Below are 16346 nucleotides of genomic sequence, written 5' to 3'. Positions count from 1 at the left end.
TATCATAATTAGAATTTTGGTTTTTGGATTAATATTCAGTAATAAACATATATTTTTTTAATCATATTTTGAATATACTTATAATCTTATTCATTCATCAATTGTTTTTCAAATACTTTTTAATGATGTTAAATAATTATTTTTTTCATATTTAATTAATTCACTATTACAAAATTGAACCTTTCTTATTTTTATTTCTACTTTTATTGAATTTGTACTATCACAATATGTGATATTATGTTGGTTTATACATGTTTTTAAGTCTTTATAATTTTATTTAATATTTATTTAATGTTATATTTCAGATTTTAATTTAAATGATTTTATTGGTTTAAACACTATTTTGGTAAATATTTTTTTTTATCTCTGATAATAATAGCAATATTTAGTATTATAATTTATATTACATGATATTTATTCAATCATACAATATTTTCTTCATTTATTAATTGTTATATATTTTACTTATTCTTTGTAAATTTATATATTATTATTATTAAAAAAAATCATTACTTTTTTTGTTTTGGAAATCATGACTTCCTATGTGCTACAAAAGCATGTGATAGATTTTTGGCAAGAAAAATCATAGAAGATAGATCATATGTTTCTTAGACAGCTCAAGATTTAATAAAAAGATTCCAATACAATACTTGTTGTTAGTTGAATATATTATTAATCCAAATATAATACATTTTGCTTCCATGTCGTTTTGCTCTTTAAAATTTACAAGTTATGTTAAGAAACAGATCCATGGTTCGATTAAAACATTTGTTTAATTGTATTTTCTATAATTTAAGATTTAATTTGTATTAAATAAAACCACACATTACAATAGGTAATTTTTAGAATTCTAAAAACATTACTAAATAAAATTATTTACAATTTTTTCCATTAAATTATGACTTTTTGTTTTAAAATAAGAAATCTAAGTTCATCCATTAAATTTGTTTTTTCATTATTGTAATTTTAAGAATTTTTTATTTAAATAATAATATAAAATTAAATTCAAAATAAATAAATTGAAATAATATATCCTAAAATTCTATACTAAGTTAGATTTATTATGTTTTAATATATTTTTCTTATTTTAATAAAATTTTAAGAAACATTTTTTAAAATTCAAATATACATACAATTTATCAATAAATAAAATTTAAATGTTTAGATAAATAAATTTATTAATTATTAATTATTTTATTTAATGATTATTATGTATAGAAAATATGATACATAAATTATGGTAAAGTGGAACTTAATCATGATATTATAATTGTATTGAATGTTTGGTAATGTGTAATGGCACAATGTAAAATGAATGTTTGTTTTTTTTTGTTTTTGTTTTTGTTTTTTTTTCTTTGCTTTGTTTCTGTTTTTTTATGTTTTTTTGTAATAATTTATTTGCGCATTGTACTAAAAAATATTAAATATAGTCAAAGAATTTAATATTTTTTGTCATTTTTTTATTTAACTTCTTTTGTATTTTAAACTCAAATTTGTTTACTTTATGTTTAGAAAAATTTAGTCACAATTTAAACTTTTATTTTTCTTTTTAATTTGATTATTTATTTATTTTTAGGCTTTCTTTTGAAATATTATTTTAAATATTTATTAAAGTTTTTAAAGGTTTATTTAAAAAATTAGTTTGATAAATTTTTGTAGTACAAAGTTTAAAAAATATTAATTAGGTTATTTTAAACAATATACTCAGAAATTATCTTTATTTGTGGTTTTTAAAATATTTATATTTATTAATAGATATCTATTAATGTTTTATTTTTCAAGTATCTTGTTTTTAATATTTAACACTTTTGGTTTTATTTTATTTTTAATAATCAACATTTTATTTAATGTCAAGATTAGATTCAGTGTAAGGTTGGTGGCTACTTTTGTATAAAATATATTAGAATTTAAACTGAGCACACTTGCCCAATTCTTGCTTGAGTAGATGACCAAGTATGCCTTAATTGTGCTTTTGCATAAGCTATGGTTTATACTTTGATTGCACAATAGTATGTTTTAGCTTTGAATAAATCAAACACTTTTGCTAAGTAGAAGTGATATAGTAGTTTGTCTTATTTTAAAGATTGCAATTTAATGTTGTATTTTTTATATTTTACATTATATACATTTTTTTCATTATAATTAAATGATATTAAAAAATAAATCAAATATTTAATCTTTTACTTTTAGAAAGATGCTAATGTCATTTCAATTTTCGCTGTTGACACTGCAAGTTGCTATCCACCATCTGCTATAATAGTTTTTGTTACAACCACCACAACTTATTATTAATGATTTTTCAAATTATTATCAATTTAAATTAAATTTATTTCTATTTAAACTGAAAATAAAAAGATTAAAAATATTACAAGAATTTTTGATTAGAATAAAAAAAAATAACATATATTGAATGTGTGGTAGGTTCTAGTGGCAATACCAAAAACTATGTTAACATGTAGTAGATGGCAAATTTTAGTATTAATAGAAAAACTATGGTGATATTAATAATGCCATAATTTCATTCTTTTTATTTTAAATATTTAAAGATTTATTTAATTTTAAAAATATGTTAAAAATATAAATTATAATTAAATTGTTTTTAAATTATTCATGTACCTTAAAACAATTATTAATGATATTTAATTATATCTATTTTTTTTAAAGAATAATATATATATATATATATATATATATATATATATATATAACATTTAATATTTTAAATGAAATAAAATATCAAAAGAGTATACCATCAAAAAATGTAAAAAATGGTTTTTTGTGCCAATGTTTATAATTTGTCGTAGAACAAGGTTAGATATGCTTTCTTAGGTTGTATGTAGATTTCTCAACTATTTAAAAATAAGTGGTATTGATTGCAAAAATGAAATAATTTAAGTTTAGTTTCTCATGTAGTGTGCAATTTAAATTGTTAATTATTTTTGTTTGTTTAAAAATATAAAATTTTAACTTATAAGGAAATCAGGAAAATAATCAGGAAATATAAAATCAGGAAATAATCTTATCTAATGCTTTGTTACCCAATAAGCAGTAGCAAAGTTTTCAAAAGGCACAAGCTATTGCAAAGGCTATACATTTTGTAATGGTTAGTTTTAATAATATTGATGTGTAAAAAATAAACTAATTGCATTTACGAATTTAATTTTGAGCTAAAATACCTTTAATTGCACTATCAAATTGATTTATATGTACATTAAAGTCTAATATTAATTTGATAGAATCAAAATCTATTTAATATTGCTTCAAGGTATGGCATGTTGTTTTGCAACATTTGGCCCAATGAACTACTCCAATTGTTTCAGTAGTTGTGTTATTATCTTTTATAAAAAATGTCTTCAACTAAATAATGGATTTTTAAAATTTATAGTCCATTATTGATTTTCAGTTTGGCTATAATTAAATTGAATAATATCCACTTAATTATAGAAAAATAAACATCATAGAAAATAGAGCTCTAAATAAACAAATATCAAAGTCATATATCTATTAAAAAAGTATAAAAGATTTTTATGCAAGTTTATGTAAACTTTGCATGATAGCATTAGTATCTATAGCACCTTAAATATCTACTTGCAGAATAAACTTCAACAAGTCACCACTTTACGCTTATTTGGGTGTAATCTTTGGCTATGATACATCAAAAGCTGAAAAAATCTTTTATCCTAAAAAAATTGAAACAATCAAGTTACATAGACTTATAAGCAAGCCTCTTTATTTTTGAAAATCGCCAAAAATACCAAATTTGGCTTATTTTTAAATCAAAATTAAATTTTATTTTTAGATTTTTCCAAATAAAAGGAATTTACATGCATAGTTATTATAAAAATTATATCTTTTTTTCTTATTTAAAAAAATTTCTGGAACTAAATTATCATAATCATAAAATTTAAGCAATACGAAATTTTCTTCTAATTTTGTAGAAAATGTGACAATTATATTTTAATATTCCAATATCACTTGATCTTTTAGTTCTAATGTCCAAATTTGTTGGTTTCCAATAATTTTTGAAAATATGATATGTTTTATAGTGTCAATTTTAATCATACTAATCAATAATGGTTTATTTGATACCAATATTATTAGTTATATTTTATTTATAAAGAATTAGATCTTAGCAACTATGTATTATAAATTCCAAATAATCTCAAACTTACTATTTTCTAATTTTGTTTCTAATTATTCTGAAGATATGTTTGGATAATAATGAATAATTATTTAGAAATAAATAGAGATATAATATACATATATTTATATAATGGTAGAAGATTGTTGTTTTTAGACATGGCATAATCTATTATATAAAACAACTTACGCACAAGACAAAAACACAAAGAAGCCTTCTCATGAGTTGTGAACAAGAAAATGTGGAAAATGCAGGAGCATAGAAACTTGGGGAATGCGGGAATGCTAGAGCATGGAAATGCAAAGCTTTTTGGAGCCCCATAGTCTAGAAGAGACTATTCCTAGAAGCATTTACAACTTGGTCATGGGTTTTTGCTAATATATAATATATAACATGTTAGTTATCTATAATTTTTTTTAAAATAAAAAATATAGAATTATAAAAAGAATTTATCTTAAACCAAAAAATAATATTAACATCTCAATGTTATAATATAAAAAAGTTCATAAACCTCAAACTTATTAAAAAAAAATGTAAGTATTATTTACTATTCTTTATATATTATTATACAAATTTCTCTAAAATTTCAAAAGACTTGTTCCAAAATTTTAGATTTTCTTCTTCAATGTATTTCAAATATACAAATGAACAGATATATTAAAATAAATAAAGCAAGTCTACAAAGAATTGATGTAACGAACACAAGATAAAGACGGTGAACTGAAGCATAGTTCCTCAACAGGCTCTTATTTTCAAATAGACTTTATTTTCGGTGTTTTCGGAATTTCTACCATTTCCGGCTAACATAAGGAGGCCTGCATATGAGCCAATCATACAACTCCCAAGAGTTGCTCACATTCTACAAATCGTTGCAAACCCTAAAAGTGAGGGTTTTCTGGAGCATCGTTGCATCACCGTTGGAGATGATGCAACGATAGAAAATCGGCGATGGCGCCCCAATGCCACGCGCAGCAGCAGCGGAAGAAGAACACTGTTGTTATTGTTGTTGTCCACGTCGACATTGTTTGTTGTTACTCGGCAGGTGATGCGAGCAATATATGGACGAATTCAAAAGATCCTCGAAGTGGGTGGACGACTTCACCATCCCAGTTAGCGAAATCGGAAAATCGGAGGAGGCTTCTGGGAACCGCGGCGTCGGAACGACACGGTGTGCCTCGCGATAATGTTGTGTGCAACAGCGCAATCCAAAGTCAACTGCATATGACAGACTTGACTTCTCTGGAACATGCATTGTTTTAAAGATCCACAGGATTGGAATCCTCGTACCTACTCTGGAGCTAAATTCGTCACCAATCCCGACGTTGCACTTCAGTTTCGTACCTGGCAATCCACTCATCCTCAACTGCAAGAAAAAAAAAAAAAAAAATGGTTTCTCTGCTTGCTTGTGTGGCCAAGCTTGATGCTGATGAACCGCACCTCGATGTGAGAACTAGCCAGACGCGTAATCTTTCATGATTCCCAAATGCTAGTCGGTTGAACCAAGACATTTGTGAACTTTACAGGATTGAATTATCCTCCGCGGATGTAGGATCTGAAAGTCCTTCGTGGTGAATTATTGGCAAGATCATCTCATGACCACTTGGAATAGCCCCCTCGCATGTTGCAGTATGGTGAAACTTCGAGGAGAGTAACAGATAAATCTCGCCAAGAGTATTCTGTTTCCAGAATCCGAAGCTCACTTAACTAGCAACAATGGCTTCATTCGAGAGGATTTTGAGATTGCACTTGTATTCTCATCACAATCAGACCGTGTGAAGTGTACAGTCAGGTGCAGGACATCATGAAACACGTGTAGGACAGGAATACTTTGAGATCCATGAAATCTGCAATACAAATGTTTCGATTTTTTCAGTTAAGTGTGTACGGTCGGGATGACTTGTTGACCCCGTAACCAAATTTTTACCGAGTCAGTACGGCTACTTCGACACTATGCTATACAAGAAAATCATTCAGAAATTGAGTATTAAAATATCGTGTGAGCTAGATTGAATGTACAACACTAGGAGGCCAAAGTATTGAACAGGGTCAAGATCTAGAAGTAGTCGGACTTGTGGGGCTCAATGTATCCTCCGTAGCCACAAACACAGACAGTTCACGACCAGGGGGTTTTACAACGGATGCCAAGCAATCCATGAGAATATTCTGGGCTTGGAGCAGGACGGCTGCAGGACAATCTATCGCCTTGTGACAACGCTCAAGCATTTGGTAAGAGAAGGCGACCCAGTTGCTCCAGTGTTGGAGACAGCCAGTCGAATAGAGGGCTCTGGTTCGACGAAGGGTTCACACTTGAGAGGTTCGGGCAAGGAAAATTGGTTGGCCCACCTTCTTGATGTCTACCTGTGCAATTGTGAGCTCCAAACTGTAAGAGCTTAATCAAAATCGACGCGCAAGCAGCTTCCTGCTGTAATTTAAGCATCTCATGAGCTCGAAGCACATTCAGGTTGTTTTGATTAGAACTAAAGCCTTGCGGTGTGAATAGAAGATCCGACAGACCGAAATCGCCGAAATTTGGGATATGCGCACGCACGGCTTGGTTGCAAGCTAGACTGTAATGGTGGTAGAGGGCACCCAAAAGCCCCGATAACTCGCTCGGGTACTCTGGCGAACCTTTGAGGAAACTGGGTGATTGGTGCGTGTGTCTGCCCTCGTAGGTAGTTATCACCTGGTCGGGGTCCTCTGTGGAGCGCTCCACGCGCTTCCGCACTGGACAGTTCGGCGTAGTGCACCTGTAGTAGTTTCTGCAACATTTCGAGTGCCACGCTGTCAGACATCACAAAGCTTGTCACTTTGTTTGGAATATCTTATTCTCCAACTTCACTATCCGCGTGGAACACGCACGCTTGTGAAGATAGGCTCCCGACTAGACAATTCACGATTGATGTTTAATTGCGCATTGAACACGATGTATCTCAAAACCATGGAGGATGTCATGTTGGTCAGCCGTAGCTTATGGTGCTGTGACTCGTGGAGGGAGTTGGCAAGAGACGTGGAACATAGTTTGACATCCTCTCAACGCTTACGTTCTCTGGGCTGCTTACTTCAGTCCAGCTTCGTCACATATGCCGGCATAGTCGGGTCTTTTCTGAAAGATCTTTCAAAATTTCGGGTACGGCTTTAAAAAGCAAACTGCTACCGATGGGAAGCTGAGAGAAACGTGAATGCTACTTCTGTTTACAGACATCTATAGGATGCGTGGAATTGTCTGTCCGGTTGTAAGATCTCCTCTTCATCCAGCACAAGCCATTGCAATATGGTGACCAACATCTAATCCTTACATGCACAGTGCTTTGTCAATCTCATGACTAACATGAAACCATCAGCAGCATCATTCAATTCAAAAGCTACACACGATAGATTTCATGATTCAACTGAATACGTGTGCAGTTAACCATCCTGTCGACACTGAAACCGACCTCTGTAGAAAGCTTGGGTTAAGAGTGTGCAGTACCTGGGGTGGGGGCTGCTTTTTACCGGTTTCTGTCCATACTTGCGCCACTTGTAACCATCATCCATCACATCGGTGTGTGTCTTCGTTTTGATCGCAAACCGCGGCTCGCGCTCCCTCTTCACGCATTTCTCCTTCCGGGGCGGATTTCCACAGAAAAAACGCGCACTACGTCACACACCACTCAATAAGAAAACAAATCCTTCACAAAAATTCATCAATAAGTTAGAATGCACTGCCACATATTTTACTGGCCTAATAAACGGTACTACATAAATGTTCCAAAAATTTGAGCAAGTTGCAGTATGATGTCTCGTAATGTTGCGGTTGAATCTGATGCATCGGGGGAGTAAAGACTTGACAGTGAATAGCCATTGTGAACCTGCTACTTACATTGGCTGCTTAGTTTCTTGTTTATCACTTCCAGCGTCTCCTTCATTATGCACATTTGCTTCTCCAGACTCTTTCTCAGATGATCTTTCTTGTTCCTTGTTTTCAGCAGATATTGTTGCAGCAAAGTCACCGCAAGTGTCGCTCTTTCGTTTCCTGCCCTTAAAACTGGTCTTAGAGTCACTTAAAAATGACGATGACAGCGACGCTGAGTCTATTGGTGTCTGTGAATGATACACTTCTTCGAGACGTAGCTCAGCTGAAGAAGTGGTAGGAGACATTTGCCTCTCGCTCTTAGACTGTTCTCGCTGAGGTTCGTCGGATCTGCAGAAACCCTCAAATTTGTCCAGCTCGACCATGGTTTGGGCCCAAGCCAGCTCATCCCGGGGTGAGGAAAGAGGAAATGTAGCTGCGCAAACATCTGGTAAGTCATCCTGAGAGTCTCTGATGGAGAGTCCCACTTCAGAACACGCCTTGAAGTCACAGAACCTGGGGGAGGTTGCTCCTGATATAGGTGGTCCTGCAACATTCACAAGGTTATCCTCGCGTAGGTCTTCAGCCAACCATGAGAAATTAGCGAAAGCCTCCCTTTGATCATGACTGATTGCCTTCCAGCTTGGTTCTGATTCAGTGGATGCTGACGGTATAAGATATCTTAGCTCTCGCGCTGGTGGACAGAATGACCAGGGATTCAGGCCAGGGCTGGTATCAGGCAATCGGTCGCATGAGTCGTTTAAGCCATATAAACTGTAGGAGCATGAGTCATCGCAAGCTGCAATCTGCGAGGATTGAGATGACGCAGCTCTTGAATCAGACGGCGAGAGCATAATTCGTTGCGAATAGTCGATTTTGGCCTTCTTCCTCGCGCCCTCAACAGGAAGAGTTGGCCTTTCCATAACACCCCAGAAATAAAGTGGGTAAGAGGGCCCTCGCGGACACTTTTTTCACCGGATTCTTCTAGAACAGACAACCCTGCTATGCTGTAACTATTCGGTGAACACAACCAACAGTCCAAGCTGTCGCTGCTCCTCCGGAAACAAGCCTAGCATGGGGACCAGAAACGAACCAAGTTGAAGCCGCCAAGCAACACATGCGAGATTGCCAACAGCTCCTTCAAAACCAGGCTCTCTCTACTCCCACAACTCGACCACTCTCGATCCCAGCACAACAAAAAGCACGAATGCGGCATATCTCCACAAATGTGTGGGATGTATAACAAATGTACCCACACGCGTGGATGAGACATAAACAATGTCTAAATTAGAGCTGAGATGTGCATCGAGGAAAGGAGTGGCAGAGTCCCCAGGAAACTCCGATGAAGACGAAGAGGCTTGAACAACAAGAAGAAGAAGACTAAGTAAAGTGGGCCATCCATTGCAGTTGGACTTTTACTTTTCTTTTCTGTTTTTGTTCTTTTTTTCTGGGAACCATCCCTTGCTTGGTTTGGTCAGCCATGCCTTGAAAACTTATAAGGATTGTAAGGGACGGTACCCAGAGATTGCTGGTTCATATATCTTAGTGGTAAAATATCTAATTTTTCATGATAAATTTTTGTACAGAGATAATGGTTTTGTGATGTTTTTAAAAAGAAAAGAAGAAAAGAAGAAACCACAAAAAATAAAAAAAATGTTGTTGTTCAATAGGTTTGAATGTTGCTTTTGGGATCCATGCCAATTATTCAATAATAGTATTACTTGTTAACTTTTTTACAAATATAAGTATCTTATATGTGCATATATATATATATATATATATATATATTTGGATATTCATTAGTATTAGTAAATTGATTTTTTATTAAAAATTATTGTAATTTATTAAAAATAATAATAAATTATTTTATATTTTTTTAATCAAAAAAATATTATTACTACAAATACAACATCAAAAGAATTAATTTTATTATTCTAATTATTTTCAATATATAGTAGTTGCCACATTTTGTAAGAATAATAGTAAGATTTTTTTTATCAAATGCACATCTTATATCATAGCAATAATTTCTATACTATGTTTTTATTGAGAAAAATATTATAAGAGTTTATTAACTTTCTTGCTAAAAAAAAATAAGTTGCTATATGCCAATGCCATAAGTAAGATGGCAATGGTTGCACAAAGGAAGAGCTTTGGTGAAGAAATCAACAAGGTTATTTGCAAATTCAATTTTCTTGATCTTAAGCAGTAGATCAATAATCAACTCATGGATATAACTAAAATATTTTGGATCAATATGCTTTGTCCTATTGCCTTTAATCAAATCAACTTGCATTTGTGCAACACAAGAACTATTATCTTCATACAAGATAATTAGAGAATCATCATATGAAAGTCCACAAGTTATTTGAATGAATTTATCAATTGATTGCAATCAAATATAGTCTTGAGATACTTCATGTAAGGCAATAACTTTTGCATAGTTGGCTGAAGTTGTAGTTATAATTTGTTTCACTAATTTCTATGATATTGCAGCTCTATGTCTTAAGAATACATAGTAAATTTGAAATTTAGCTATTGCAATATCAGATTTATATCTTGCATCAAAATATCCAACTAATTTTGGATCTGTAAATCGTAAGTAGTATAATCTCAAATCTTTAGTAGCTTTTAAATAACATAATAAATATTTGATACCATTCCAATGTTATAGTATTGAAAATATATTATGTCTTGGAAGGACACTAATTGTAAATGTAATATTTGGTCTTATAGATGTGACTAAATATAAAAGTACTCCAATTGCTACGAGGTATGGATATTGATCTTCTAATATTTGTTCCTCCTCTTTATATGGATAGTATGGATTATGACCATTATGACTATACTCAACCATTGGAGTTAATAATGGATAGGCATCAATCATATTGAATCTCCATAACATTTGTTTAATATACTTTAATTGGTAGAGAAAAATGCCACTATTTATAAGATGCATAATCTGAAACCAATGCAAAAAGTTATTTTTCTTAGTATTTTTATTTCAAACTCACAGATAAATAGGTTAGTAGCTGTAATGCATGCAGATCTAATATTTACTAGATTAAGAACATTAATATATATAGTGATGATCACAAAACTAATTTTATCTTGTTTGATAAACAATCAAGAGATTAGTGGATTACTTACAAACTTATTTATAATTAAATAATCTTGAAGACATTGATACTACATGCCTCCAAATTATTTTAGACCATATAGGATCTTCTGTAATTTAATACCATAATATTATCTTGGAACACGTGCATTTGAAGTTCCTTTTTCCAAACCATGTGGAACTTTCATATAAATATTTACATTAAGAGATCCATATAAATATGCAATTATCACATCCATGAGACACACCTCAAGGGTGGCATGAATTTTCATTCCAATAATATATTGGAATGTAATTGAATCCATGACTAAAAAATATATAGATTCATAATCAATGCCAAATTGTTGAGTAAATCTTTAGACAATAAGATGATTTTTATAGTAATTATTTGATCTTTAGCATCTTTCTTCCATATCAATACCATCTTATATCCCACATAGAAAGAAGTAAGAGTTTCTACAATTAGACCAAAGACTTTCCTCTTATGCAAAGAAGCATATTTTTTTTTGATGGTAGTTTTTCATTTTAATTAGTTAGAGTGACACATTGCTTCCTAGATGGTTTGAGGTTTAGAATTCTCTTTTTCATAAGAAAGAACTCCTAGAATCATGAGTGCAAATGATTCATCTATTATAATAGATGGTTTATCCCAAATGTTGTTTGTAGCACAATATAGAACAAATCATTTTGTATTCAACTTTGTTTTATTCTTTCTAATTTTAAGATTTTTTATTGTATGAAGTGAAGATATAATTTGCATAGACATATCATCATTAACCAATGGTTCCATAGGTTTAGTAAGAACTTCTATAGAAATAATATCAGAATCACTACATGTTATAACCCTCTGTTGTGGTTGCTTATCTGGTCTACAAGTCATTTTAATTTTTGATATTTTAACCTAAGATATATTATTTAATGACATTGCAATCTGAGTAGGTTTATTCTAAGCCTTATGAATTAGAACTCTTGTAATCTAAGGTGCTTCATTGAAGCCATCATATGTTTCATTTGTGATCCGTTTTAGATATAAAATCTTGGCAACTTCAATTTTAGCCAAAGATGTTCTAGGATCAAGATTCATTGTAAATATTTTTGATGCTCCAAATACAAGTACTATATTTCTTTGTTTATTAAATATTCTTCTTTGAAGAGATAGAAATATGTTCTCTTCAAAACGATGATTTTAAAAATGTGCATATAATAATGTACTAGTTGATAGATCAATAATACAATTAATGATTAATGAATCAAAATCAATAAAAGATTAGCAAATACCATATTTTGAATTGATAATAATGAAATATGTGATTATTTGCATGATGCATCGACAAGGATCAAAAAATAATAAAATAGTCCAAATATTAGATTAATAAGACTACAAATACTACCATCAACCTTTCAAGCATTGGTAGTAATTCTCATAGGAGTTTCCAAATTAAAGGCCAAGAAATCATCTTACTTTATATATATATATATATAATATAATATAATTCTATAGAATCTATATTTATAGGTCTTAAATTATGCAAAATTATACATAGAATTATCTTTCAAAATAATATAGATCTTAGATGTTCCAATTCTCTATGTCAAAGAGAAATACAATTCTTTGTGATAGATGATGCAAAATTAATTATAATAGGAGGCCAGATTGCAATCTAATATATACCATTTGTCACAACAAAGGCTTTTCTTACAACTTTATGGTTTTTTGCAAGAATCAAAATCTCCCACCTATCTAGAATTACAATCGAGAGGTGATAACCATTGGTATGCACATCTCTATAATTGATTAGATTCCAAGGTGCTAAAAGTGTAAATATTTCAAGTTTGTATTTTATAATAGAGTCTATAGGCAATTTTACCATCACTAGTCTCTTTTAAAAACAAAATTCATTTGCTTCAACCATAGTCATCAAATTTCTAGTTTGCCAAGTTGAAGATTTTTAAATAAAAAACCGTCTATTATGCAAGATAGTATGTATTGTTACAAAATCAATGTGTACATCATTTGACTCATTATTAGAGGTTTTATCATTTATATAAGCTTCCAAATGATCAACACCAATTCAATACATGGATGCATCTATAGTATGAACATTATGAGCCTTAATTCAAAGTTTCTTATTTTTTTGGAACATTTTAATAAAGTATTCTAAAATATGGCATGTATGTGCTGAATGTCCAATTTTTCCACATTTATGACAAGAACACATCTTTAATTTTTTTTTCTATTATAATTAATTATAGAATATTTATTCTTTTCATATGGATAGAAATGGTCATGATCATAACTAATTGGTACTTATAAGCACTTTTTCTATGTTTATATAATTTTTTCTTAGACTTTGAAATATTAAGTACATGAGATTTTGGAACTATGGTTCTAATAGGACAAGCTTTTACATTATGCAAGAGTAGCTCATTTTATTTTGCTACAAGATGAAGAGAAGATATGTAATCAGGATGACTTTGAAATTTCATGTTCCTATATTATTGTATAAGCATAAGAAATGTGGGAAGAAATGTAGAGAGAGTTTTTTCAATCATTTCTTCTTCAAAGATGTTTTATCTACATAATCGTAGTTATGAGATAATATGATACATCTTACTATTGAAAGGATTTAAATTTGGAATATCCAAGAGACGTAAATATGTCCAACCATAGTGTGCATATGGAAGAAAAATGGTCTTTTCATGATCAAACCTAGATTTAAGATTCTTCCAAAGCTTGGTTGGATCTTTCATTTTCAAATATTGATATTGTAATGTAGGTACAAGATGACAACAAAAGAAAAGAAGTAGTTTCCAATGGATAGCAAGAAGAATTGAAGTACTTATAGTAAGAGATTCTTTAAAATAAATTACATCCAAGAGTTGTTCTACAAATAAATTTACTTTTACCATTTTTGTCTATGATAGATAATTATTTCTATCAATAGCTAATGATAGAAATAAAAAAGCTTAAAAATATTGAGATATAGTGATAATAATTAAAAATATAGTAGAGGTAATTGGAGATGTTGAAGTATTCATTATAAATAATCTATGAACAAAAATATGTGATCAAGTAGAAAAAGTTGAATAAAATGCACCTTGCAATGTAATAGCAGATAAAATGATAAAGTTGAAACTTAAAATAAAAAATGTTAAAAATTTTAGGAGATTTTTGATTTTTAATTTTTTTCACAAAATAAGAATATGCGGTGGATTGCAGCAAGGCTCAGCAATTCGGCAATAAGGTACATTAATCAATGGTAGGATGTAGCAGACAATGGTAGGATGCAACAATTAATAGCAGGATACGGCAAACAACAACAAGGTATAGCAATCAGTGGCAAGGTACGATAGTTGGTTGCAAGATGTGACACATGATAGCAAGGTGCGATAGTTTGGCAGTAGTAAGTGGCAATTGATGGCAAGATGTGGCGCAATACAACATAGCAGTAGCACAACAACATGATAGAGTGCAGGACACGAGTAATATAGCTCAGCAGTACTAGAGCAACAATACAGCAATACAATACAATACAACACAACAATAATATAGCAGCACAACATAATAACAACATAGCAAAGTAGGAGCAGCAGCACAGCAATAGCAATAGTACAACAATAATACAAGACAACAACAATAGCAAGTTAGAAAAAGAAAAAAAAAAACAAGGAGAAAGTAAAGGATAAAGTACACATAAGTTTTTAAGAACTAAGACTAGTGCATGAGAGCAATTATGCTGATAACATGTTGAGGATATTTTAGAGAGAGATAAGAGTAGCTAGAAGTAATGTGCACAAATATAAAATACACACAAACACATAAGAGAGAGTCTATTGATATGGTTATTTCTAATATACAAAGAAAATGAGAGAAGATTAATTTTTTTTCTGTTATATTCTTAATATAGTAGCTACAGTATTTATTGTAAATTATAATAAATATTATGATAAGCGTTGTTGTGTTGTAATATGACTATATAGTAAAATTGTAATCAAACTTGAATTTCTAATTAATATCTAATTATCTTACTTCAATTATAATTTGAGGTATCTAAACATGGCTTTTATAAAAGCCTCTTAGTTTATTTCCTCATCTTAATAATTAATAGGTTGAAGGTTAGTTAATAATTTTACCTTCTAGGTTATAGAGACTCTTCTATTACCTTAGAAAGACCATAAATTAATAAAATCAAGTTAGAATAGGTAAATAATTAGTATAGTTGGTACTATGGTTAAGTTGAAAGTAGGATTGGGCTGAAAAAACCTTAGGATAGGTTAGATTGATACTCGGAGGTCAACCGTTTGTGAGATAGGATCAAAATCAAACCTTTGGCTACTAAAATGATGGTTTAGGGCAAAATAGAGAGTCATTTGAAGATCGGAGGTTAGGGTTTGAAAGCTAGCTTAAAGTTCTTTTCAAAGATGTAAGGATTACTTTAGAAGGATTTTTGAGGACTTAAAAATTATTATTCAAATTCAAGGTTTGTATTGGTGATTTAGGTTTTATATGAAATAATTAGGGCTAGAAATTTTAGCTAGTTTGTATAATTGGTATAACATCTATAATTAAAAATTTGATAATATTTGGATTATTGGGTGTACTAAATTTATACAAAATTTTGTAATAATCTAACAACGTGGTTTAGAGATATCTAGTTTTTAGTACAAAAAGGTTTCAAAAGTTGGCAGTTTGAGGTTGTGTAGGATTTCTATGATATCTAGAGATCAATTAGTTGGATTCAAGTGAAATTTGGCATGGTGTTGAAAGATTTAAAGATCAAGCTACATATCAATTTTGAGTTGAAGTTAATGGTTGGAAAGAGAGAAATCATTGCTAGGATTTTTGCTTCACTTTTCAAGTTGGCAGCCAAGTGACATTAGTACAATTTTTGGAGGTTTTTTCACAATCTGTAAGTTGGATTGGACTAAAAATTCTTAAGCATATAGAAAACTTACATTGACAATTTTATGCAAAATTTTAAATCATGTGGACATTCGGATTGGATGCTACAGCTTATTAAAGCTCATTGATTAGGATTGGGGCTATAAGAAAATTCTAAATTACTTAAATATGAAAGTAACAAGGTAATTGGGATTTATATATGGTTAAGGCTACTAAGAAGAGTATTTTTAGTACTTTTAAATTGAAATTCAGATTATATTCTTCTTGTATGGATAAAACCTATTAGGGTTTTTTGGATACTTGTGAAATACAATCTCACCTTCCATAGTGAGGTGCCCGGTGCATTCTTGAGTAA

General features: G+C 30.6%; 1 protein-coding gene across 1 annotated transcript; it reads right to left on the bottom strand.

Moving 5' to 3' along the window:
• Positions 1–5975: 5975 nt before the first annotated feature.
• On the bottom strand, positions 5976–9314 carry LOC112295882 (uncharacterized). Its single transcript, XM_024547906.3, has 3 exons — positions 8001–9314; positions 7611–7775; positions 5976–6900 (listed from the first exon to the last, which is right to left on the bottom strand). The coding sequence occupies exons 1-3, from the start codon at positions 8891–8893 to the stop codon at positions 6357–6359; spliced, it is 1602 nt and encodes a 533-aa protein (XP_024403674.1). The 5' UTR covers positions 8894–9314; the 3' UTR covers positions 5976–6356.
• Positions 9315–16346: the final 7032 nt, after the last annotated feature.

This window comes from Physcomitrium patens, chromosome 19, assembly GCF_059467195.1.
Source record: "Physcomitrium patens ecotype Gransden chromosome 19, ASM5946719v1, whole genome shotgun sequence".
In the NCBI taxonomy this organism is placed as follows: domain Eukaryota; kingdom Viridiplantae; phylum Streptophyta; class Bryopsida; order Funariales; family Funariaceae; genus Physcomitrium; species Physcomitrium patens.
The sequence above is the reverse complement of the archived record's forward strand: the minus strand, read 5'-3'. Positions and strand labels throughout refer to the sequence as shown.